Here is a 27,616-nt window from a genome sequence, read left to right on the forward strand (position 1 = left end):
CCTGTACTCGTTGCAATCTAATTTTGATAAAATGATAATGAAGATTCTTCAAAGTGACATGGATACACTGTTCAAAAGCTCCAGAATTCTGTAGGTGTCAAGTTTCATTAATCAGCCATGTGTATGATACAGAGGGAGGCAAGTACCAAGCACCTTATTTTGTTTTCCATAATGCACAGCTGAGATGATGACCAACCACCTGGGAGATTTTGTGTGAGCTATTAATCCCCTTCACTCCTCTAAGACAGGCTCTGGCTGTGAAGTGAAGGCTGGCTGGAAGCATCAGGCAAGTCTGAGTATTTGTGTATTTGTTCTTCAGGGCACAGAAGGGCACCTGTGTGGTTCTTCATTAATTATGGGTACATTCTAGCTCTTGTGTGATGGCTGTTTGCCAGAACAGAAATTGCAGTGATGACACAAGCACCTAATAGTGAAGTTAAGGGGCAGGAGAGCAATTACAGCACATGACACAGGAAAGGAAAAGGTTTCCCTTCTGTCTGCCTAATCCTCTGAGCAGGTAAAAACAGACCAAATGCATTTGGCTGAACCACAAGCAGGAATGTGGTCACATGGAGCTCATCATACTACCACCAACTCCTGTCATTTTCCTTCGGTGTTTAGAGGAGACTGCTTGCATGTTGTTCCCAAGTTGGACATTCAGAGTAAAAGGCAATTGCTAAGGCAATTAAAACTTGAGACTTTCTAGTTAGGTAAGTTTTGCTCCTTTCCTTGAGATGCTTCATGGCATGGAGCTTTTCATTTAGCTGTCCTGGTTGTTTTACATTTGTTTCTAGCTGCGTATTTCTTGTCCCTCTTCCACTGGAAAGTTTGTTTCTGCAAACTTCCTTTCTCCACCCCCCTCACCAGGTTTTGAGTAGTTTAAAGATTCCTTAGTGTGATAGTACTGCCTCCCATTGACTAAAAATGTTTTTGACTGTCTATTTAGGAAACATTTCTAGGTGATCAGATTCTTTGCATTCAACAGGTGAGATTTCATTTTGCATCTTCCCAAGAGCCCTACCCCTTGTGAAACAGGCCAGACAGTGAAAGATCTATCACTGGTGTTTTTCAAGATGCATTGCTAGATATGAGCCTTTACAGCCTTGTCCTTTTCTTGCTCTGCTCCAAGTCCATTACGCCTTTCTGCATCGTGAGTTTAGAGGAATCCTCATCTTCTAGAAATCCTGCTATAGCAGGATATCTCCAGGCAATTCAGAATGTGAAATGAACATTCAGCCTAATTATCCTGAAAATCCACAGGTATGAAACCTGGTGTGCCTCTTCCAGTGGAACATGAATGAAGATTATGGACTTTGGAAGGACATCACAGATCAACAAATTTAAACATTTTGAGGTACGCAACATCTCTTGAAGGATCTAAAGGGAAAAAAAAGTGTTCTGTTGATGGGATGGGCACAGCTGTCAGTAAGTAGTAGTCCTAAAAAAAAAATACTTAAAAAATCTTGCAACTGCAGTCTGCATTGTGATAACTGTACTAATCCAAATTAAGTGCTTGTTTTAACCATGAAAGTTGTTGACATCATTGCAGTGAAATGTTTCTGTCAGAACCCAAACAAAAATACTGAGAAGTCTAAAACGCTGCTGGCAAGGATATTGCAAAAATGTACAGCATTTATTCACATACAGACAAAGGCACAATTCTACCAAATATTTTAACAAAAAATACAGCTGTCTTCAACTAGGTCTTTAGAAATACTTCAGAAAAGGGAGAAAATAAATACAGGATCGGGCCATGTCATATAAAATAGTAATTTCTACATATACTTTTTATTTCTATCTGTTTCTCTTCATGCACCTTTTTTTAAATTAATTTCAGCTGAATGGACACCCAAGCTAGGCACATAGTGAAAAATCTTCTGTACAAGTTTTTCAAATATAATGACAATTTTCTTAGATTTCTGAAATTAGGATTTATACACAACACGCAGAACCCTTCATTTACATTTGTCTAAGTTTATAACCTAACAAATGGTATTCCAGGCAACTTTACAGACATTCAACTAGCCTACAGCTTGACAGAACACACTGATCACATCAAAGATCTCTTGGTCAGTCTGCACAAGGAAAGGGAACGCTTGAAAACAGAAATCCAGCAAATCCCAATAAAACACAGAGGTGGGTTTGTACTATCACTGCTGTACTTTAAACACCTTCTGCTGAGAGCTAAGTATGGAGACAAAACTAACCTATGGAGATGGTCGTAACCACAGCTGGCTCACAGCCTTTTCAGTTTTCGTTCAACTCAACTGGAAACATTACAAAGCTTTTTACCCTAAATGTAAGAGGACAAAACAGGTAAGGCATTAACTTTGCACATTAGCATTCGTAATAGTGCAAATTAACAAGGTACCTCTGTCCAACTGGTGTGAGGTTAAAGGTTTACTCAGAATCCAAATTTAGGTTACTCCATCTATGGCTTGACAATTCTCATGTGATTATGAGCTGCTTGCTTACAGCACCCTATCTATCAGTGCCTGTCTAGAGAACATTGCTGGATGTTGAGTAGAACTTACCTGCTTTCACCTCTTGTCTGCTGTCTGTACTTTGAACACATCCCAAGAGTGCTTATGTAACCTCAGGCACCAGTGCCCTGCCTGACTTTCACCTTTGCAAGTCATGTAATTAGTCTGACAACTTGGGACCAGCAATAGAATTTAGACGTACATAAAATTCCCCTTCCTCAAAAGGTTAAGACTTCTTGAGTTTTAAACAGTAATAGAGATGCATTCTGCTGAAATATTTACTTGATAACTTGCATAGAAAGGGTGTTAATAAGCCTTTTTTATTTTCTGATTGAATCCTCTGGAAGACTCAGTTATGGCAGAGGAATTCTGTGTTGTCAAGTGTTCCCTGCACAGGAGGCAAGGGTCTGACATTCCGAAGTGAGTGGACACTGTAACAGCAGGCTTGGAGTAGGAAAGGGGAGAAGGAGGTTCTTTGCACCTTTCATTGCTGCTAAAACTTTTTCACCAGTACATACCTGTCTTACATCTATGCAGAATTCCAAAATCTACAGACTCCTAACAGTCCACTGTGCTGTGTGCGCTCTACTTGGTACAAAACGGTGTCCTCACAACCTGTTAATATTATTGCTGACAGCTTAATAATTATTGCCATTTGCAATTATTAAAAAAAGTACACAATCAGAATACGAGTTCCCTCTTCCATCAAATCTAGTCCAGAATAGAATGAAATAATTTTTCTTCATTTGACTGTAAAGAGCTAATCACAGTTTATTGCCTTTGCATTTTATTCTATTTAAAAATATATATTCATGTCCATTTAAAGCAATCTTTTCAGTGTTATTAGACTGGCTTTCCCAGTACATACTATTAGTGCATCTGTGGTGGCCTTTGGGAAATTCTCCTGACTAGTGCTTTAGGAAACTTCTGTCTTGAATTGTCATCACAAGCCCAGAGGACAGTGACTGACTAACAGTGAAGGATTATTCCATGGGGTGCTGGAACCCACAAACCTGCCCCTTGCTCAGAACTGAGCCAGCTGGGAGCATCCTCTGTGCTTGGTCTGAGTCTTTCCAGCCCTGCCCTGTCCCTTCCTCCTTCTCTGGTACAACATCATGTCTACTCCTGGTCATCATTTCCATGTAAACTCTGGAGCATACAGAGGGGTTTGAGCTGCACCTGTGCTCAAACTGAACGCAACAGACACATTCTGCAAAGAGAAGAGAAAGAGCTGCCACCATCCAAGGACAGTGACCATTTGTAATGGGATTTAGCAGTGCAGTGCAGTATGGTCTAACAACCATCTTCCATTCAATACATGAGTTAAATTAAGAGCTTGTGCTTTTCCAGAAGGCAGGGGAAGGAAGTAAAATTTTCAGTGCCTTTTAGCTAAAAGGGATGAATGCAGCCTGATTCCTCCTACCCACCCTAGCCCCTTCTAAAAGATTTCTGTGAGTTATTTTACTGTTCATCCCAAATCCTATTATAGTCGTGATGACATTTCTCTCTTACTCAGGAAAGTTGCAAATAAAAGAGACTCAAACTTCATTTCTGTGAGAGAAATGGAGGTGAGGGAGTGGGGGGATGGAGCAGAGCAAAAAACAAAAAGCTTAAAACAGCTTTAAGTGCATGTAAACATATTTAAAACAACTCAGAAAGAATGGGTTATTGTCAGTCTGTAGCCATGTCTAAGAATGCTCCTCTCTCGCACCAATGAATAAACATGGAGTTGGCTTGTAGGCAGTGACTCTACTGACACCGTCTCCCTGTGTCCAGTCAGGATGCCAGGATGCTTCTCCTAATAATGTCCGTCCTCCTGCTGATAGTGCTGTTTGGACTGAGCCTCTGCTGCCTGCACTTTTTTTCAACCACTTCAGTCTCCGAGTCGCTCATTTCAGCATCAGGGACATATCCATCATTCTCACTGTCAGGCTTCAACTTCCTTTTTGTCCTATCCTTCGGCAGAACTCTGCCCATGCCCATGTAGGGGTAGCTGGAGTTCTGGCAGCAGGACTCCTCCAGGTTTTCACCCTGCTGTTGCCTCTCTCCCTTCTTTGGAATTCGGAATCCACCCCAGTTTTTCACTGGGGTCGTGGGTGTTGTAGGCACTTTAACTACTCTCTGATTAGAGTTTACTTTGATGAGACCCCCATTGCATTTAGGCACTATATCCCTCCCAGTGCCAGGTTCTGACCTACCACTGGAGTGGTTCACAGCCCTTTTGTTTTCTGATTGCCTCTGAGAGAGTTCTGTGGGTCTCAGTGGTTTGTGGTTGTGTTTAGAAGTCTTTTCTTTTAGTTCTGCCTTGGCCACCTCGGACTGTGAGCGACTGTCTCTCCTCTTCCTGTGGTCTGGTATAACTATATCATTTTTCTGCTGTGCTGACACAAACCGTATTTCTGCAAAGGTCTTGTCAAAATTTAAAAAGCTACCTGAAGCAGTGCTGCCTTCCCTCAGGCTGGGCTGCCTCAGCAGGGATTTGCTGTCATTCCCAGACCTGTCTCTCTTATGCGATTTTTTCAAGGAGTGGGTTAGAGATGTGCCCATCTGTTTCCTGAAGAATGCAGAATGCCACTTCAGATCCTCGATCTTAGGGGCATTGGGGCCCAAAGATGGACTGTTGAACAACACTGTGTTTTCCACTGAAGAGAATGAGGAAGGCACACCTGAATGCAAACAAATCAAATTAAGTTCAAGTCATGCAATTCCATATCTGTGTAAATAGCAGTTTTGAACAGCAGTTCCTCATACCTGACTTCTGTATTAGAAATAGGTATTTAGTTGCCTGTCCTGCACCTTTACACCACAACTCCATAGGTATGTTGTGGTTTCACCACATCCTGCTGGTGTAGCTTATTTTCCTGTAGCCATGCTGCACCTTATTACACTTGTAGCAAATACAAGTCATAGCATTACTCTATCCACCAAGACAGAGATGCTTCTCAGAGAGGAAGGCAAAAAGCAACCAGCAAGTGGATCTCACTGATTCCATCTAAAATATCGTTTATTAGTTACTGAATACTTAAGGGATAATCTAGTCACTGCAGTTAATTTTGAAGGTATTAATCTTTCTGAGAAAAGACTGTCAATAAGATGAGGCATAAAAAACCCACGGCCTTAGGAAAACAGAGTGCTATCTTTTCATGTGTTTAAACTGCCATGGATGCTGCAGAGCAGCACATGCTAAATGCTAATGCAGCGGCACTAACAAACCACAGCCTTGCATGGTGCCATATGGCCCCTGAATGTGAGCCATGGTCTCCCTGTCCTAAGGAATCATTAAAGCATCACACCAGCAAGGAGCAGAAGCAGCAACCCAGGCAGTGCCCCATGGATATGGACAGACACAGCAGTTCCTACAACAATGTGCCCACCATTCCAGCTACACACATTCTCATTCCTTCTCCTGATGCATGGTGAACTCCACCACATTTTAATGAGAACAAATGAGGTCCTGTTTGTCCTTCACAATCAGCTGTCAGCCTGTAAGCAAACCTTGTGCCTGTGCTCTTACATGAAGAAGAGAACACTGAAGCATACCTGAAACTCTTTCTTGTTCCAACTGCTTGGCGTAGCTATTAAATATCTGTTCTTGAACTTTGCAAACAGATCTCTTGATTTTTTCCCTCCGTGTCACCATGTAAGTGAGGTTACGCACCTGGAAGGCAGCAAGTCAATAAGTTTTACAGGAATTGTGTTTCTCTGATGTTGTCTATCTGTGCTTTGAATTAATTCAGTTGAAGTACTATACACCATTTAAACAAGTTAGTAATGTATTTAAATTTAATCACCTTCAACACATTTCTTAGAAAAGAGTCTTAAATACCATTTAACTGACAGAATATTCTATCAGATTTGGAGGGCTGCAGCACAGAACTAACTTCTATGAACACCTAAATCACACACACATGAAACTTAAACAAATGTTGGAAATCCTTAAATGTACTCAAATATTAAATATTTCCCAGATGAGGGAATCACCGAATAGTACACATGGATGATTCCAAGGCTTCTCACTCAGTTCAGCTGCATACATCGTGGTGCCCTGTGAACCTTGCAGGCTGATCTCGATAAATGTAAAAAGTGTAACTGTTTTTGCAGAAGTCCCTTTTTTTTTTTTTTTTAAAAAATCCAAATTATCTTGGAAGTACAATCAGCAGGGGGACCCCTGGTGGTCTAGTGGTTAGGATGCAGCACTCTCACTGCTGCAGCCCGGGTTCAATTCCCAGTCAGGGAAACTCCCCTGGGCAGATGGAGCTCGTCAGCCCTGGAAGGTCATCCATCTAAGAGAAGGTCACTCTAAACAAATCTACGTCCTGAGGACCTCACTGCCACTGTCCAAGCTTGCTCGGCCCCGGCAGATGAACCTTAGGATTAAAGGGTGGGCTCAGCTCAGCGCACACTGTGTGTCTCACCTAAAAAATCCACTGCGCAGGCTTGAAGGGTAAAGACCTTTCCCAAATCTTTGTTCGTGAAGACTGGCCATACATACATAAAATCAGCAGAAACACAGAGTAGTAAAATACTAAAAATACTACAAAACTCATGTATCTTGTTTTGATATCACATGTCGAAATGGAAAGGATACATACAGAATAATTTAAGATCCAGAGAACATAGTTACAAACTCTTAATTACTTAGTAGATCAAAGAGAGGATGAAAAGAAATCTTGAGCACATGGAGCAGGAACAAAAGATCCCAGGTAACAGCTAAGATCTTATTGAGCTAGAGAAGGCCCATAGGCTGGAGTTGAAACTAGAAAATACTCAGAAGAACTGCAGCAATGACAAGAGTAAGTCATCAGGATCCTTTACAAAGGATGCAGTAGATGCATAAGCACCTGGTGCTTATGATCCTACTGAACTGTTCTTTAAACATTCAAAACCTAAATGACTCGAACATAATTTGCCTCCCAAACCTGCTACACAGATTGTCCAGGGAAACGTCATCTTACTCTGCTGTGCCAATGAAAACCAGATCTGCTGCAAATCAATAATCTTTTCCTTCTTGTGCACCAGCTGAAAGGAACGTGAAAGGAATGTGCCCTTAAAGGCAAAGAAGGCTCCAGCTGAGGGCTGCAGTACAGTCCACAGCCATCAGTGTTAATCAGTAAAAAATCACTAAAAAAACCATCAGTAACAAATCACAAAAAAACCAAAAAATCCAACAGTCTACCTGTAGGAGACTGAATTCCACAAGCCAAGACCTGCTGGCCCCTGACCCTCGGTGTGCAAAGGGTAACTGCTATGCTCTGGAGAAATTCAGTGTTAATGGTATTTTCTGACAAGGCAGCATGAGGTGCCCTGCTCACACAGGCCATCACCAGGAGAGTAATTTGGCATCTTGGCCAACTCTAGCTGGCGCAGGTGATGTGTCTTACCCGCTCCAGGTCCTGACGGAGGTGTGTGAAGAGCTGCAGCCTTCGGAACAGAACATCCTGTTCCCGTTTAGCCAGATTGTCCTCTTCATCCTTCTTTGGGGTAATCAAAGGCTTATTGAAGTTGGCTTTTCTCTTCAGCTTCCAGTATTGGTAAAGAAATTCCACCGGCTCCTCAGGTAGCTGCAGCACTTTAGCCACTTCCAAAGACTCAACGAATGTATAGAACTCATCCTCCAGCTGCTGGAGCTTTTGCTTGCGAAGGCTGACTCTGTGGGCCTCCTCCTGGTTTTGATCCATGCTGTGGAAAGGGTCAATGCAGGCAGGAAGAGAGCTGTCCTGAATTCCCTTCTCCTGACCTGGGCTTTTATTTGAAATCTCATCATCAGCTTTCTTGGTGGAGCTGTGCTTGGGACAGTATGACTTGAACTTCACTTCGTCATTCTCTGCCAATATGGTCTTCATCTCCAAGCCACGGTCAAATGCACAGGTGACGTGAAAGGCTGTTCTGCAGTTCTTCACTGAACACTACAGAAATTAGATTAAAGTCAAACAAATAGATATAAAGTTAAGAAGCCACACTGCGTAAAACTATTCAAGGAGCCAGGGCTGCTTTGGAAGAAGAATGCTGTTACCATGTTCTGCTTCTAAGCTGCACATACTTCCTTATTCCTTTTTAGTTAGGTTTATGATTTAGTGCTTTCAGGTCAGGAAAGGATCAAGTGGCCCAGAGGGACAGGAGTGGTTAACCTCTCACAGCCCCATCATGCTATTCCATAACCAGCAAAGCCACAAAAGGAGCGTTCCTACTGACACCAGAGCCACTCATCTATGGCAGTGTTACCCAAAGGAAAGTGTTCCCCCTTGGACTGTGCCAGTATGAGGGGGGAAAATATCTTGGTGGCTACAGGCCAGTCTGAGACTTTTAATTAAAAGTCCTTCCTAGCACCTTTTGTTACACAAAAGGCCTCAATTGAGAGGCATTTTTTTTCTGCTGTTATGAGGAGGAGAATAGGAAATTCAATTTTTTGTCATTTTTCTTGCCTCCCAGTGAACCCAGCCATCATGGAGTGATGGGCACTAATTCACCTGATTTGGCACTTCACTTCCATCATATCTAACTTCCTTTTGCAAAATGTCGTCATAGCTATTGCCAGCCACCAACTGAAAGGTTTAAAAGTATACACACACGTGTTTGTATCGACTCACACCTCTGCCTCTGGTGAAGAGGATTTAAAGTGGAAATGAATATTAGTACTAGGAAACAAAACTATGCTTAACTCAAGCCATTGACCCTGAAAGAGCAACACACTGCACTAGGATGTTTATACAGCAATTTGTAAAGAAGCCAAATCTCTCTCTCGTCTGGGTTTTCCTACTTAGGTTGATTCAGCAGCCAGATGGCTTATAAAGGTACAGCTTGGTTTAAACTGCACAAGCTTCAAATGAACAGTCTTTAATAAAATCAGCATATAAAAGGAATTAAAAAATATCAAAGCACTTTTTGCCCTTTACTCTCCTACTAACAAATAGGGCAGAAGCATCCCAAATGGAACACTGAGCAGTACAGAGGAGTACTAGCTCTTACTGCCGACCAGGTTTTAATTGGGAGAAGAGGGGAAAACCTGTCTCATCAGAAAGAAATCTGCTGAACCTAGGAGAATATGCAGTCTTGTTTTTTCCCAGCTTATTGCAGCAGCTATCTGCCCAGCCCGACACACAGTTTCTTAGCTTTCCTAATTGTTGGGCACATCTCAGAACCTGGTTTGGAGAACAGAACAAACCAGTTTCAACTATGAAACAGTGGCCAAGAGGAAGGGGACGGCTCTGCAAGGAGGTAATACGACTGCAAATTTATATGCTGTGGACAGATTTATTTTCTCTATTTAACATTTCGTATTTCAGACATTCCTTACATGGAAGCAGTTTCCTAGGTTTCACTGGAATTACTGCTGCATTGCTGGTCTACAGCTCTTTCTGGCAAACCTCATCGACTGACTTGGAACAGGGGGGAAAAGGGAAATGGATATAAACTAATTTCAAAGTAGTGTGGGATTTGAGCAATTTGTGTGCCTTAATGATGGTCTGACCACCATGGATCCTGTAACATCAGGCTAGACCCCAAAAAGAAAGGGTTCTACTTCAGCCTCCTTATGAGACTATAGTATCAACCTCTCTGTCTCAGGGAGCTTCCTAAGGATCACTTTGCTGAAGTACTGGAGGTGCTTGGAGGGTAAAGAGCATCACCACAACAACCAAGCTACATCTTACTATCTTCTTCTACCCAATCACAACACTGCCCCAAAGGGTCACCTGTCCTTACACTCCTTCATCATTTGTTCTCAAATAAAGGAGATCAAAGTTTTGTCCACTGTCTCAGGAAACTAAATACCCCCTCTTTCAAAAATCTGAGACTTGGAAATGTGTTTTCTCAGTCTTTCTAGATTTTAAAATTTACCATTTCTGAGTGATTTTCCACTGTAAAGGATCTACAGGTGCTTTAATGGCAACAACCCAATGCAACTATGCACATGAAATGACACTGCCCAGTCTGAAATGCTCTGGTGCAGATCAGTTCAGTTATTTAACAGTGACAATTCAGAGGCTATGGTCAGAAAAGCTGAACCCAAATCCAACTGAAACTGCAGAAAGAACTTAAAAGGTAGGCCATGAGACAAACAGGCACTGACCCAAGAATGTGAGCTGTTGGTATTCAACATTTTAAAAGTCACTAAATAGGGACAGGCAGATAGGTTTTGGTATTCAAGCTTCATTTTCCCATGTGGTACATCACAGAAATATATTTTTTTCCCTCAACAACATTAAAGTTTTATTTCAGCGTAGTAATAAAAGTATCAGCCTATCAACAAATTAGGAACTCTTATGGGATGACCTGGTTATTATTATTAAAATTTTACCAGAAAGTAAAAGCACGCTAACACTCCAAAGCCCTTTGTGTGCACTTAAGTCCATAGTAACAACCAGGAATACATTTTGTTATCTACTAAAAACTTACAAAAACCCCACAGTATATTTGTATGATTAAATTACCTGTATAGAAGCTCCAACTTTTTCATTACAAAGGCTGCACACAAGTGCCCATCTACTACTGGGAATGTGCGAAACTTTTGTGATGGGCTCCATTTTTTCCGGACTTCCAATGCTTACCTAAGAGAAAAAAGGTTAAAAAACCAGTGACTATACACTGTTAACTGGAAAGAGAAACAATTTTATCAAAGAAATCAAATTCACTGTGTGCATATGCAAACTTAGTGTGTTCCAAATTTCTCAGTTTATAAGGAATTAAAATTCTTTTTTTAAAAAAAATCAGTTTCTCACTTCATGAACGAACCAGTTTCAAGGTGAAGCCCATGAATTTAAGATTATCATACAAGATGAATACTTTGATTATAAGAACCTGCAGGAATTTTCACTGTCACATCCAAACCTTCCTGATTCACTTCTACAGTTCCATCTACAAAATGAAACCATACCTTGTGTACTTTTTAAATGAGCTTTGCCAGTAGAAAAGGCCTCATTTTCCAAAGCCTAATTTTGGCTGACAAAGGAAATGTAATTACTTTCTTTACTGATGAAGCATCATCCCGACTGACTCTATATTTAACCAAAATTCTTTTATACTGCCTTCCTAAGTCCCGCTAAATCTATACTACACACATTGAAGCAACTCCCAGAATTGCCACAGCCCCAAACCCCCAGAGGATCGGCACATACCTCTGGAATCCACAGAGCACAGCTAACATGCACCCACTTGGTGCCACTCCGGGTTGGCTTCATGGCACCGCCCTTCTTGGGACACAGGAGGCACTTGGGCTGGACACCCAGTGCACAGGTCCTGCAGAGCCAGCTGCCTTCTGGCACCTTGAGGATCCCATAACATGCCTGCATTCCCACATACAGCACGGGGAAAAAAAAACAGAAGAAAAAACATTCATTTCTGGTACTTCTTAGCTGTTTACACTTTTCCCTCTGAATAAAAAAATTTTGAGAGTCGTGAGAGGCTAAGTGCAGAAAACTGATTGAGAACACGCTTTTCAGAAGATTGCATCTTTATGGAGACCTCTATCCAAATTACTGTCAGTTTTAGTGCACTTAAGTTTCAGGTTTGATGTGATCAGAAAACCACTACAGGTCTAAAAACATCTGCTTTACTCTGCGTACCTCATAGGGTAGCCACTTGTACCTTACAGGTCTTCTAGGCTTGGTTCTTTATCATTAATACAAATGCATTTAAGTAATGAACATGCAAGAAAATGTGTTTTCTGCTCACCAGACAACAGTTTTCCGAACACAGAATGACAACACAAATTTGTTAAAGCTGGGAAAGAAGGACAGGCTGATAGGAAAGCATCTGCCACACTAAGAGGCATCCATGGAAACAGATATGCTAAAACTGTATCTCTTCTTTCACGTAAGAAAACTGCCACAAAAAGGCATCACATAGTGGTGCTTTCTTAGGTTGGCTCAGTAGGTTCTCTATGAAATTATCTGTAATAAATCCTGTGTCCCTACTGACTGCCTTTTTTTCCCTCCCTGCTGAGCCTAAGCTGTTGATCCTAAAGGTGTGTTAGCCCCAGAACTGTACAAGGAGAGGAAAATACAGGAAAAGACGTGACCAGGTGAGAATGTACAACAACGCACAATGTATGTTTTGGGGTGGGCAATTCGTCACCTTACAGCTTTTTCCACACATGCACAATACCACTTTTAACCTTAGCATAACATTTCTAGAATTACTCCTTCGTATTTACATAATTTCTGAATTCATCCCATTGCTCAATGGCGAACCCTGCAGCAACTTAACAGATTGCTGTCTGTCACTGAAAAAAAAAATCTAACCTGTTATCTTCGGTGGTTTGAAAAAGTTTCTGTCACCACTCTACATCCCCCTGCTGTGCTTGGGCTGCCATACCTGGTGCACACAAATATTGCATTTGTCACAGAACACCATTTCATTGCCATCTTCTCCATCTGGAGACTGACAGACATCACAGACAACATCTTCATCATATTCAATCCCGAGTCCTTCTTCTGTCTCGATAGCATGATTCATGTTGTCGTAGCAGCGCTGTTCAAACTCCTCCATGACCCTTTCCATCGTGTACTCATCCAGCTCAGGCATCCCTGGAAGACAAGAGTTGTTTATTAAAGGACAGAGTGATAGCCATCGCCACACACAACTCCACTTTCTTTTTTAGTAGCTGAGTAGATACAGCCAACCCCCACATGTACACATTTCATTCCTAGAAAATCATGCCTATTCCAGCATAAATCAGGGAAATTATTTAAAAAAGTCAAAGTTGTTTTCTAACTGTATTAAACTAACAAAAGTGGAGTACCCAATTCTTTCAAAATTCTGACAAAACCTTCCATAAACTGATTTTGGCTTCCTGATTTTGTTCTCATTTTCCTTCTGGGACAGCACCATCTATGGCTTTTGCTCCAATTCTGCCACCCAGATGTTGACTCTTTGGTGAAAGATTTGAAACTGTTTTGAACCAAAAGTGATGGGGCAGGGAGAGGAAAACAATACCAAAATCTGCTATGATACTTGGTGCAAACTTGCAGTTTCTAACATCAGTTGTTGGTTTATCACAAGTTCCAACCCAACAGGGTGCAACCCCAACTAAGGTCTCCATCAGACCCTACTACACCAGTAAATTAACTTGTTTTTAAAAGTGAAAACCACAGCTGAAATAAATGCAACATCAAATCTGGAATTTGCTCTTTTCCAACAGAATCCATCAGAAAATTAATCATGACATAGAGCTCATTATGTCATGGTAGTCTATCATCCACTATATTAAATGACTATTATATACCTGGAAAAAATATCTATCACAGAAATTGCAAGAAAAGTATCAAAAAAGAGCACAGTGCTTCTGGCTTCCATCTCCCACTTGCTGTGACAAGGAGCTGGCTGTAATGCTTCCAAATTGGTACTACACGAACCTTTCCCACAAAATCATGCAACACAAACACCTGTGAAACCAAGCAAGTTCTGCTACTGCAAAGAATCACCTTCCTTTTGCAAGGTTGGTTTAGCACAAGAATTTCCATAGACTTAAATCACTACAGTGAAACGTAGTCTTAGGATATATCCTGCTTTTGGTCTAACTCCCATAGAATGTTTACTGTAACACTGTTGTGGTTTAAGCCCAGCTGGAAATGAAGCACCACACAGCCAGTTGCTCAACCCCGCTCTCTTCCCTCCTACAACAGTGCAATGGGAAGGAGAATCAAAGTAAAACTTGCAGGTTGAGATAAGAACAGTTTAATAATTGACAATAAAGTAAAATACAGTAATAATGGCAAATGATAATAATTATAATAAAAAGGGAAAAACAAGTGATGCACAATACAATTGCTCACCACCCACCTACTAGTGCCAGACCCCCTTCCCGAATCCAAATCAGTCTCCCTCCTGGGTAACTCCCCCTAGTTTATATACGGGGCATGATGTTCTGTGGTGTGGAATACTCCTTTGGTCAGCTTGGGTCACCTGTCTCAGAGGTACTCCCTCACAGCTTCTTTTGCAAACCTCCCTACTGGCAGAGCATGAGACAAGAAAAAAGTTCTCGACTTAGCATAAACGTGATCTAGCAACAACCAAAATGTCAGTGTGTTATCAACACCATCCTCATTTCAAATTCAAACTGCAGCAGAAATTAACTCTATCCTAGCTTAAACCAGGACAGACATATAGGAGACAGCAACTTCACAATGGGTGTTTGTCAAACCCTACTTTCGGCTCTCCCTGTGAATAACTGAGCCACAAATTCCACAAAACAAAGGTTTTTTTATTAAAAACCTCTCTAGCTCCCCCTAATCAGAAGACAAACACTCCACAAAAGTACTTCCAGCTTTCCTTACTGACAGGTGGCAGAGATCAGTGCATCCCATACTACCCGAACTGAGCAGCTGAAAGGTAGCAAGAGGGAACATCCAAAATCCTGCTGATAAAAGAGAGCGAATTTTGCCCTGCACGCCAGAACTACTGCACTAGCAAAGCAGATGATGGCAGGTTTTACAGCAGTTTGCAACTGAACTCTAGCTTCATAAATGCTATGGTTTTTTAAGCTTTTGACAGCAACTGAGGTAAGCACTGGGGGTGAGACCGAGGTGTACGAGGTGGTTCCTGAGCTCAGGGACACGTGAGCAGCAGCCCCAGCTCTCATCAGTACACAGAAAGCCTCAGCAGCCAACCTGGAGAGGAGCAAGCAGTACTGAGAGCATCTGAGGGAGATTTAAAGGCAGCAAACAGACTTAGTAGCTAGTAAGGAAGAGTAAAGAGATCCTTTCAGATCCAACCTTATTAGCACACCAGTTTAACCTCCCTCAGTTATGGCATTGACAGGCCATAAAGTTCGATCCCCTGTAGGTGCAGGAGTCACTGAACCAGCCATTTTCGGAGGCCTCCAGCCAGAGGAGGCCTCCAGCAGATGCAGCTCTCCAGGACAAAGGCTGCCAGGAATGCCTGGCAGAGGAGTGCCTCTCTTTGTGAGACTGGGGCTGACAAACAGTTCATTTGCAGAAGGTGTGCCATGGTTGAAGAGCTGTGTTGCCAGGTGAAGGAGACACAGGAGGAAGTAAACAGGCTATGCAAGATTCGAGCAAATGAGAAATAGATTGACTGGTTATTTTCAGAGATGCTACAGTTTCAAGACTCTTGGGAGTTGTGATGGACTGAAATGTTATCAGTGTCTTAAACATTGTCAAATAACAGAAAGAACTACAAGGAAGCAACTGCCTGTCCAGGACCACTGAAGCCTGATTGGAATTTGGACTGTGAAGGGAGACTTGAGACAAGACTATTGTCTAATCATCTCAGCTGTGAGAAGTAAACAAGGCCCAGGGGGTCGTAGAGGTAAAGGGTTTTGGGGGTGTGATGGTGAAATCTCTCCACACCGAACCAAAGGAGTAACCCCCTCCTCAACCTCTGGGAAGGCCAGGTACACACAGGACATTCACATGAGAGGCAGCTGAGAAGGGATCATAAACCATCAAAGACCCCCAAAGTGTCCCCCCAACTCATTCCTGAGGCCTTCTACCACCAAAGGATTAAACACATGATTCAAGTGAGGCAACAAATCCAGAGCCTGTTGCAAGAGACTGCAAAGCTTCCCCCCGCCCCCAGGGCAGGTGCCTGGGCATCTCCTGAACATATATTTATCCACTGAACTCTATGTTTTGGAGGACCCTCACCACCAAGAAGACCAGAAGGACTGGACTGACGGGATGCTGCAGGGTTCCATGGAATGCTGATTCAGGCAGAGGCATTTCTAATAAGTTTAATAACCGGATCATAACAGGAGTCTTGAACCTCTGTTGTAGTGGAGAAGTAGGTAGACTGCAGAGTAATTAGTAAACAGACTGTTAATCAAGGGTCTGTTAAAGATGAAGACTGGAAGCTGGTCACTGAAGGAACAGGAAGTAAGTTCCTCTTCCTTCTCTGAATTTGACAAGTAGGACTGGAATCTTCTACAACATATATGAGGCCCTGGAACTAGAAGGCCAGACAACTGATGAGGTGGGCAAAGGTCCTTCTTGGGGTAATGGGCCTCCTAAAGCAACACCAACTGTACCCTGCATTAAGACCTCCTCTGTTAAGAGATAAAGAAGGGTAGTTGTAGGAGACTCCATTCTGAGGTGAATGGAGGGCCCAATATGCAGACTGGAGCCAACTCAGAGGGAAATCTGCTGTCGCCCAGGGGCTCAGGTAAGGGACATTACTAGAAAACTCTCCAGTCTTATAAGGCCCTCTGATTACCATCCACTGTGGGTTGTTCAAGATGGCAGCGACAAAATAACAAAGAAAAGTTTCAGGGTGATGAAAAGAGACTTCAGGGCACTGGGACAATTGGTAGAGGAATAAGGAGCACAGGTAGTGATTTCTTCATTCTTCTGGTAACAAGGAGTAATATTGATAGGAATAGGCAGATCCATCAGGTCAATGAGTGGCTCCGAGGCTGGTGTAATGGGAAAAACTTTGGGCTTTTGACCATGGGATGATCTATTCAACATCTGGTCTACTGACACCTGGACAGGATGCACCTATCTCAGAGGGGAAAAAGAGTTCTAGCACAGGAGCTAGCAGGGCTTGTTGACAGAGCTTTGAACTAGCTTGGAAGGGGGAAAGGGACAAAACCAGGCTTGCCAGTGATGAGCGATAGGATGGTGTGCTGAAACTTGAGGAAAGGAGCACTAAAGGGATCCCTCCATCTGCCTCAGCAGGTGTTGGCTACAACGTACCACTCCTGAAATGTTTTTACACTAATGCATACAGCATGAGGAACAAACAAGAGGAGCTCGAAGCTTTGGCCCAGTCCCAGAGATTTGACAGCACTGTCATGACTGAAACCTGGTGGGATGAATCCTGTGACTGGAGTTACAGGCTCTTTAGGAGGAACAGGCAGGGCAGAAGAAGTAAGGGCTTGGCACTGTATGTAATATAAGGGTTAGAATGTAGAAGGGTTAGAAGGCATGGAGCTCACAGTTGGCAATGGCACAATTGAGAGCCTCTGGGTAAGAATCAAGGGGAAAACAAATAATGCAGATGTCATCATGGGAGTCTGGTACAGACCTCCCAACCAGGACAATGACACCTACGAATTATTCTCTGAGGTACTAAGGGACACTTCCAAGTCAACTGCCCTTGTCCTTATGGGGGACTTCAACTTACCAGAAGTTAACTGGGAGCATCGCACAGCTGGTACAACCCAGGACAGAAGATTCCAAAAAAACCTGGATGACAATTTTATGGAACAGGTCCTAAGGGGGCCAACTCAGAAAGACTCTCCTTGATCTGCTGCTTGTCAACAGAGCAGACCTTGTGAGCAAAGTGGAGATTGGTGGCCACAGCAACCATGGGCAACTGAGTTTAAAATCGGTGTTGACAGGGGGAAAAGTGCCACCAAAACCTCAACTCTGTACATGAGGAGAGCAGACTTCAGGCTGCTCAGGGAATCAGTAGGTAAGGTCCCCTGGGAAAATGATTTTGCATGTGCTGGGGTCCATCAGTGCTGGTCACAATTTAAACCACCTCCTAAGGGCACCAGAACAGCAATTCCCAAATGTCGGAAGTCAAGCAGATGAGGCAGAAGGCTGGCTTGGCTGAGTAGCAGTCTTCTCTTGGATAGAAGGCAAAAAAGGAAGGTGTATGCCCAGTGGAAGCAAGGTCAAGTGACGTGAAGAATACAGAGATTCTGCTTACCACTGTAGGGAGAAAACTCATGTGGCCAAAGCTCAAGTGTTCAATGTGTCATATGCAGCATGTACAGAATGGCTACCACAAGGCTTCTTGCAGAGGTACAAATCTACTCGAAGCACAGCCCCTCTTGTGCTGCTCATACCCCAGTGTAACACTGTGGGAGCTCTCCTCTGCTTTTGGCAAAAGACAGGCAGACTGGATAGATGGATATCAAACAAGCTTTGAGGAAAGCTAAGGGATCTTGCTGCTGCTGTTTTTCTGAAGACAGATGGAAAGGTAAGCTAAACTCTGGAATCATAACTGAAATCTTCTAAGCCCTACACTAAACCTGAGCGGGATTGATGTGAGATCTGCAAAAAAGACCTGGTTAAGAGACTAGGTCCAGACTCAGTCATCTGTTTCTTTTATGTGTGGGTTTAAAAAGGAGAAATAACTGTAAATGGTCACTATGTGGTTGACCAGTTTTTCAGCCATGCCACGTATGGGCTACAGCCAGGTGAAACATGTTTGACTAAACTGCAACCCAAAGCAGGGAACTGCCACAATGCCAAAACAAAAACCAGCAGTGTTCACTAACATGTCTCAACCTCTTCCATCTGGGACAGCATCTTTTCCCTTATCCAAACAATCTGGTGAAAGTTCTGGGCTGACTTACATCCTATTTAGTTCCACTGAAATCCTCTCATGAAGCACACACCTTACCAAAGAAATGTTCCTGTTCTTGCCCCCTCCCCTGTCCTGTCCCACACACAACCCACTCTGTAGAAAATGGAACAGCTGTTCCCCTTGTGACAGCTCCTTTTCCTGCTTTGGAACTAGAGCACACGGTGACAGTGAGGTTTGGCACTTTCCTCCAATAAGTCACTCAGGAATTCCTTACTGTCTCATTCCCTGTGCCATTCAGGTGGTGTAGGTTCTCTAAAACTCCCAAGACTCATCATCTTGCCTTCTTCACACTGAACACCACTAGCTAAAAAGATGATACAGATTTGTGCTGAAGATAAAAACAAATAAGCAAGACTACCTGGAAAAACTACCAGAATGGTCTATCTGATGTTCTCTTTGAGAACTTGGATGGCGAAATGGGAACTTTGTCAGAATTCTTTTGTGAAAGGGAAAGCAGCAGAATGAAAAAAATACAGCATAGGGCCAGATTAAGACCAGGTCTAAGCAGATACAACACAGGGCTTAATCACATCAGGTCCGGTTTCCTGTGAAATATGATTACTATTTCCTCATACCTCTACCATCTCTTGCTACGGCTGCCCTCCCTAAAATTATTCTTAAGATTGCCAGCTTTAAAAACAAAAAGGAAAAAGAAGGCAACAAAACATTCGTTGCTCACCCATTTCTTTGAATTCTTCATTGGCAAGTTGCAACCATTCCACATCCACATCATTGAGATCGTAGCGACACGTACTGTCTGCCAAGGTTCGAATGTCAACATAGCCCAGCTCTGGAGGCTCCGAACCTGAGGAAACAATGTACTTCCTGGGACGTGTAAATGTGACAGCTTTTGTCTCGGACACAATCCTGAAACAGACAGACAAGTAGACATGAGGTGTGCTGGGTTGCTGAGAGGCTTGTTTCTAGAGAGTTCAAAATGCCTCAGTCTAAGTGACTAACAACCATCAGAGCAGCCATCTAACCATCCCAGCAATCATCTGGCACCACTGAAATCAGAAAACAGTACCATGCACTTCCATAACAGATTGGTGGCATTACAAGAACTGGAGTTGTCTAGAAATCCAATTCACTACCAGCATTCTAAATAAAATTAAGTATTAGAGGACAGAGCTGTGCTTACTCTTATCCGAAATTCACACTTGTTCAAAGCTAAAGTAGGAATACTGTATTTACACACTGATGGCTGCCATACACACAGATGTTAAACTCTGGTTTAAGTCTTTTTTTAAATCAATCTGTTTAACTACAAGAAGATTCAAGAAAAAATGTAATACTCCAACTGTCTCAGTAGAAGACATTGCACTTTCTCTTAGTTAACAGCATGCACTGAAATTCAGTTTGGATGAAACACCCTTCATGACATAACCCTGGTACCTCCACGAGCGACAGGCCATGCTGCCAAATGTCTGCCTCCTGCAGTACCAGTGGAGGTGATTTTTTGTTGTGCTAGGGCTACAAGGGAGGAGACTGTACCACTGTGGGGCTGCAACTGTACACTGGAAACAATCTAAGCTCCACAATAAGCAGGATATTTCTCCCATCTGAGGTCCAATGTGTTAACTCCTTCTCCTAGCAGAAGACCCTTATCTGCCACTACTGTATTTGCACAAACAGATCTCAGTAAATGCCCTACCTATTTCAGTCTTCTGCACAGCACTAAAACTTCTCTCTCTAGCTTATTTCAGACAATGAACAGAAATGGTAAGCAAGAGCCAAATGATGAATTTGGGGCTTTTGAGGTGCTGTGAAAAAATACAAATATGAATGACCTTGCCAGCCTAACTGCACTCCCTGAACTGTTTCTGGTCACACCGCATGGTATTAAAATGTCACAGACTACTGCATCTTCACAGAGAATTTACTTTCAACTGGGCACTGCTCTCCAAATCTTCCATATTGTAAATTCCTTCCTGAGTACCTCTCCATGTGGAAATCATAACTTCTGGGCAGCACCCTACACATGCTGTCTAAATATCATGGTAGTGTCACAGAAGAAACAAGCGCAGCTACTCTGACCTCAAAACAAACCCCTTTCCTGGCATTATTTCCATGAGAGAAAGAAGTGAAAAAAACCCCAACCCTTACTACATACTGAAAACTATTCGACTGAATTATCTATCTGACCACACGCTTCCAGTGAATCTCCAAACGGCGTCACTCCTTTCCCCCAGTCTGTGCCTACCAGTCACTACAAGGCCGAACCTTTTATTTGCTGTTATGTATCTCAGTAGCATCAGTTACCCGTATAGTCTTGGCTTCTGTCTTACACCAGGTATGATTTGGCTATTGCTTATTCAATGTACAGAACACCCCCTTCCCTCCCAAAGTTAGGCACAGAACAGCTCCTGTACTCGAACACCACCATGGCAGGACTCTCCGAGTCTTGTGATCAGGAGCAAAGAGGACAATAATCAGGCATCAGAGGGCCATTCTGACCAGCAGGTGCTCAGTAGCAGGACTACAGCAACTAGTTCAGTAGCTAAAACAGGAGTGGTGCCTGCTGTGCTGATACCTAGAACTGCAGGTGCCTCCTCTCCCTATCTTTTAATATCTTAAATTTGGAGCAATATATCTGTTGGCCTTTAGCAGAGCAAAGCTCTCTCCCAAGCAAGTACCTGGATCTGATATAGTCACCAAACCACCTCCCTGACACATACACAGCGGGAATCCCCTAGGAGGTTTCCCTCCGTTCAAGTCCACAGGTCTCTCATCCCTCCACAACCTTGGGAGATGCTTGAAAGAGAAATCAGTAGGCAATGTGAGTACATGTAACATGAGTGTGCATCTCTGCAGGGACTGGGTGAGGTCAACGTGGAACAGGGAAATGGTATGTTCCCATGTTCTAAACTGCAGAGCAGAGGGGAAAATGCTGGATTCTCCTTGGAGTTCCAGGTCCAATCCTTCAGAATAAGGAAGTACAGGGTTTACCTGATAAACAGGCAAGTTCCTTATTGTACAGACCTAGTGGGGCTGCATAGAGGTCTGCAGGTTGCTGCACAGAACACAAACAACACTAACAAATATTCCTGTAGCCCCTCTAATCCAAGCTGACAGATGCAAACCTAACAAAAGCAGTGTAGCATCATCACAAATTTTTTGCTATATATCAGGCTGTTCTGGTCCCACCAGCACTGGTCGGTCATTTGATAACGCCTTATGGGCCAGCCTGGACTTCCTCAAAGAGATCTAGTATGATTAAATGGTAAAAATCTGTGTTCTTACATTCTCCAACTCCATCCCAATTAAGCATAAAATAGGCTGCAGCACACTCCCACCCTTACAACTTCACTGTTTAATTTGAAACAGCAAACAGTATCTAAGTGTAACAAACAAGGTAAGGAAAATAAGGGTTTCTCGGATAAGAGCTAGGATAGCTCACATTATTTAGTTTCATGCGCATCTGGATGGTTCTTAAAACAGACAAAATGTTGTACAACAATCCCTTTCCTAGGTTAGTAAACGAGATTAAAAAAACCAAAAAAACCAGGAAAACAAAATAAATGCTGTATTTTCTCTAGCCTTTAAGCTTGGTTTGTCCATATGTACCATGAAAGCAACCTATGGCTTGGAACTAAGAACAGAGAGCACCCCACAAGGGCTCTTCCAGCAACGATGAGTGAGCTGAAGTCTGGGCTTAAAAACAGAAGATATTTTTAAGGTTCTGTCATCACACTCCATGCTAACGTAATGCCAAAATCAGTTCTCTGACATTTGTATTTCACACAGGCAGAACAGGCCTGACTCTTGACTTCTCTGACCATTCAAAAAGCTGAGGCAGGTTGCTCTTTGTCTCCAAGAACCAAGACCTTCCCAGCTAGACACTCAGGAAGTCAAGGCAATGTAAGGTATAAGCTGCTAGCATAAACGTGTACGTATTTGTTCACATTCCTCCAAACTATACCTGGCTACTGGTTCTGGGATGGTCCCTGGGCTAACTGGCACCTGAACTCCCTTTTCCCACTCCTGCCTCCAGGGATCTGCCAGGACATAGTATTCATCAGGATTCAGCTGGAAGGAGTCATGTAACTTCATGGCAGTGATCAGGTCCGTTCTGAACACCTGCAAAGAGAGTGACCAAGAGAGAAAAACAGAGACATTGACATTTGATATTTACACTCTACGATTCATAGCTTCAGGGTAACCATGGAGCACAGCGTGTAACAAGGTCACTGTACCAACAGTGCACTAACCCAGCCCACTGCAGGACAGGAGTTTGGTTTCATGGCAGGGAAGGGGGGTGGCTGAGGGCACGAATCCTGACAGGATAACTTCCAGCTAACTCCACTACAGGTCCTGGCACTCCTCCTGCACTGGAGACATAACGCTAAAAGGTGTTACCTACTTTCATCTCCACTTTGGTTGCAATAAAAGCTGCAGGAGCTCTGAGTTGTAAAACAGCAGCATAAGGAAGATCCATTTTTGTTCCAAAGTTTTTTGGTTTTGTTTTTTTTTTAATTATTGGAGCTCTGACTAATCCTAAAACGTTCTAGAAATTCCTTATGGCAGAAATCAAGGCGTGATTCCACCATGACCAGCTGCAAAAGGAAATTCTAAGGAGATAACTCTTTGTGTAAGTGTTTAAAAAAATAACCCAAAAGACGAAACAAGACCCAAACTGGAATTCTGGTGGCAGCTCCCCCGTTCAGCACAGGTGCTTGTTATTCTATCAGCTAGAGACAGCTCTGTCATAGCTGTAATTTTACTCTGCCTTGGCAAAGGTATCCAGCTCTAAAACGAGCAGAATGTGCAGCAACTTTTGAGCCAGCAGCCGTGAATAAGCAGCCATGCTGTCTTCAACAAGCCACAGAATGAAATAAAAAGGGATTCACTCCTGCAGCAGGCGTGCTGTGGCACTGCTGGGGCAGCTTCAGCTTGACTGGCCATGGCCTGTTGGTGCTGCAGAAAGCAAAGTGTGCTCCTATCACAGGCATCCCAACCACAAGCCTGCACTTGCCAACACCAGCCCCCGCCCTCCCCACCCTGCTCCCCACAAAAGGAGAGCCTGTTATAGGGCTCCAACACTGCGCTCCTCATCTCCATAACCACTAATTTGTAACTACGCAATGCTATGTTCAAAGGAAAGCGTCAAAAAGCAACCAGGTGACAGAAAATAAGCTCCATCAGAACAAGAAGATGGGTAACATCTTAAGAAGAACTTCCTGCAGACTTCTCACTTTGTGGTGGTCAGAGTCAACATCCACTCAGCCCCATGTTGCAGTTATATAGGAAAAGATGGTTTATCAGTGCAGTGCTCCTAGATTCCCTTATTAGGCTGCTAAGGTGGCAGAGTGACCCACCCTCCCATCCCCAAACCAATGATCACACTGGTTAGCTCAGCTTCAGCCTGCTGTTTCATGTGGCTGAAGAAGAACCAGAAGGATACAGAGAGCTAACTAGGCAGGTCTCCTCAAGACAGCCATTTCTGTCACACACTGTTCACACATCTGAAAACTTCAGGATTTTGGGGAAGTATTTTAAGCAAACAGTGCATCTGATGGCTAATTATACTTCTGAGAAAATTTTCAAGTGTGATTTGCCTTAAGACACTGCATCATCTTGAAACCTTTCCTCCCTCCCAACACAGACATAACTAGCCCACTTCTGTCTCCGTATCTTTCCATTTCCACTCTGGTTTTGTCATAAAAACAGCACAAAATCATGACACTTTTCTTAACATTTGTCTTGACATGTTCAGAAAAACTGCCAGCATTAAAAAGTAAATAATGATATTACCATATGAAGAACAGGGTGAATGTAGGTAATGAAATATAATGAAATGTTTTAAACAATCCAATTACAAGTCCTGTGAGACTTAATCAAGAAATGAAAAGTAAGCCATAAAGTAAACAGGCTCACAAAACAAACAAGCACAGCTGGCCAGGGGAATCTGCACTATTGAGTGATTTGAATTAAAGCAATCAAAAGTCAAATGGAAAGAAGACTAAAAATATAAAATGGGATGCAAACTTTGCTCAATCTCAGAGCCAAAATAACTCTGGGTCTTAGATAAATTTGTAACAAAACTCCCTCAGAAGCAAAGCTAATGCAGTACCTGACAGCCAAGAAATTCCTTCCCGGGTCCAGTTGCCCTGTGACACCATTCTTTCTGCTCTAACTTCTGATGCAGAATGCCTGGAGCAAAGCTGAGCTTACAGAAGTGCTGGCTCTCAGAAGCACTGAAGACTTCAAAGCTAAAGGGTGAAACCCTGGCCACACTGAAGTCAATGGGAATTTTGCCACCAATTTCAATGAGCCCAGGATTTCACCTGGAGAGTTTAACAAGTGTCACTTTTCTGCCAGTGCGCTTCTCATCACAATAGTGTGCTGTGGTGAGCAGGGGACACTGTACAGGGAAGAAGGAAGAGGGGAAAAGGCTGTGAAACAGAGTTAAAGGGAAGTATAAGAGAATTCAATCCAGCCTGAAGAAACATGAGTGAACAGCACAAAACTGCAAAGATTCTGACAATAACAGCAAGGCAAGGGAGAGAAGAAAACAGAAGCACACAAAAAACAAAAGCATGACTCATAATTATCTCAGATTATTTCTTGATAGCCTTTCATGAGGTAGTTCTCAAAACCAGGTATAAGGGGCTACTTCTAAGGGATGCACAAATGATAACTAAGGGAAACAAGACTATCTCTAGCAAGAATAAATTCACCAGGGATCTCCACATTCATTAAAAAAAAAAAGTCTTTACTGGCCTACAACCAAAAAGAAGTTGGAAATCACTAGTACTAAGTGTAGTTCACACTGAACAATGAGTGGGATTCTCCTTGTGAAAACTCTTCTCTGAGACTTAGGTATACTGTCATTAGGGAGATTAATAAAGCATATTTTCCTCAACATCACTCACTAATGCGTAAGAAATACATGTACGGGGCAAGTAAGTCAAATGAGAAATTCCATCTTCCAGAGCTAAGCTTCTGCAAAGTCTGCAGTGTAGTATTTGCCTGAAGACAGGGAGATTCAGTAAGAACATTTCCAAAGAACTGGATCACATTTGTGTGTTACTAACAGCTGATCCATCCTGGAAAGTTTAAAGATTTATATCTCCCTTGACAGGATTTCTTCAAAGCATTAAGCAAGACAACTCTCAGGAAGAAGATTCTAGTTTGACAAGCACTTTAACAAAAATCACATACCAAGACCCAATACCAACTTATGAAATAAATGCAACTAATGTAAATTTCCACTGTTCACAAATCAAACTACAAATAAATCCCAATGCCTAAAACAGTACAAGAAGAACTCTGCAGCTATGTTGAATGGGTGTCAGACTACAACAAAATTCACAGATAGAAACTGGTGCTGGCAGTAGCCATGCCAACAGCTGAACTCTAATCTTTGGGGAGGGAGAGGCATGTGCCAGCCAAAATGTAGCAAAAAGAAAAGAAAACGTAAATGGGAAGAAATGGATCCATTACCAGAACACGTATGTATACACTGTGTGTATACATACTTTGACAGATGAAACAAAATACAAATCAAATTCCAGAAATACCTCAGAAGGTTTCTGATCTTCATCTCTGGAGCATGAAGTTCTATGATGTTGAGATCTGGAATGCTGGGACCAGGCAGACAGACCTAAAATACAGAAATAACCATTTACAGGGTTCTATGACAAACCTCCAGGAAAGTCTTTCAAATGTAGCAGACAATAAAAGTTACTCAGTCCTAAGCTTCTGTGATGACTCTCCTGGTTCTGTTTTGTTTCTCATTCCCTAACTGAGGTGTGCATGTACTGGTTGCACTGCACTTACCTGCTTTCCACCCAACATTTGAAGAAAGCCACCTCATAACATCCTTCCCTCTGAGCATCAATAAACAACTTTCTGAGATAGACCGGAAGCTCTGCCAATAGCCTGACTGCAGATTTTGAAGTCAATGTATTGATGTCCTAGATACCTATATCAGTTTACCAGATTTCTGTCAGCACAAGCCTTTTGAAAATGAAGCAGTACCACGCACACACAGCAGAGCCCACAGAACAAGCTGTTGTATCTTCTCCTGAGCAAATCTCACAGTGTGGTTGTACGATTTTTGTCTGCATAATTATTCACTACACTCCAAACAAATGCTACCTTTTGCCTTGAAACCTTTCGACAGAGTCTCTGTCAGCTTTCAGAAATATTGTAACAGGAGAAAAGGGAAAAGAGGGAGAATCTGCACTCCTATGACAAAGTAGTGCTTTGACACCAGAATATATTATATCTGTGCAAATCATCTAATTTCAACACAGTAAGATTTACAGGTACAGAAGATATTTTCCACTGCCAACTACACAACAGTAATGAAAAAAGCCAACAAATCCTTCTGGGTTGGAGAGATGAAGGACTTGGAATAGGTTTATCTGATAGGGAAGCTCAAGCCTATATGTCAAGCTCTGAAGGATGCACATAGATTTTGCAAATCTGGGCATTAACTGTAGAAAAAAATCAAACCAAACTGATGCAAAGGCCTTCCAACACCGCTCATTCCTTCACAGCCTGTGCACATACACAGCAGGAGTAAAAAACAGTATGGCTACAGCCTCTAAGGGCAGCATAAAGCCAGCGAAAACCTCCCAGGGATCAGAAATCACTGTACAAAAAGCACAGGATAAGTTCTCTACTAAAAACAAAAAAATAATTTTAAAAGTGAAGTAACTGTCTGAGACTTTCATTGGAAAGATATGACTGAATAATAAGTCACCAGAAGAATTCATTATGTTTTAGTTATCCATCTGCCTTCTCTTTTCAGTTAGTAATATACTAAGGAATCTGCTCCAGTAAAAACTCTCTGGAACACAGCAATGAATAACAGATACTACACAGAACATGCATAATGGTTTAAAAAA

General features: G+C 42.6%; 1 protein-coding gene across 5 annotated transcripts in view; it reads right to left on the bottom strand.

Annotated features, from left to right (window-relative positions):
* Nucleotides 1–1,475: 1,475 nt before the first annotated feature.
* Nucleotides 1,476–27,616, bottom strand: part of JADE1 (jade family PHD finger 1) — a 52,614-nt gene continuing 26,473 nt past the window's right edge. For all 5 annotated transcript variants that reach the window (XM_032684844.1, XM_032684848.1, XM_032684847.1 and 2 more), the window contains exons 3-11: nucleotides 26,282–26,364; nucleotides 22,681–22,838; nucleotides 19,438–19,625; nucleotides 12,795–13,006; nucleotides 11,597–11,764; nucleotides 10,913–11,029; nucleotides 7,865–8,389; nucleotides 6,024–6,141; nucleotides 1,476–5,149 (exon numbers count right to left, since the gene is read on the bottom strand). In XM_032684844.1, coding sequence (XP_032540735.1) covers nucleotides 4,260–5,149; nucleotides 6,024–6,141; nucleotides 7,865–8,389; nucleotides 10,913–11,029; nucleotides 11,597–11,764; nucleotides 12,795–13,006; nucleotides 19,438–19,625; nucleotides 22,681–22,838; nucleotides 26,282–26,364 — 2,459 coding nt within the window. In that variant the 3' untranslated portion in view covers nucleotides 1,476–4,259. The remainder of the gene's footprint in view (nucleotides 5,150–6,023; nucleotides 6,142–7,864; nucleotides 8,390–10,912; nucleotides 11,030–11,596; nucleotides 11,765–12,794; nucleotides 13,007–19,437; nucleotides 19,626–22,680; nucleotides 22,839–26,281; nucleotides 26,365–27,616) is intronic.

This window comes from Chiroxiphia lanceolata, chromosome 4, assembly GCF_009829145.1.
Source record: "Chiroxiphia lanceolata isolate bChiLan1 chromosome 4, bChiLan1.pri, whole genome shotgun sequence".
NCBI lineage: Eukaryota > Metazoa > Chordata > Aves > Passeriformes > Pipridae > Chiroxiphia > Chiroxiphia lanceolata.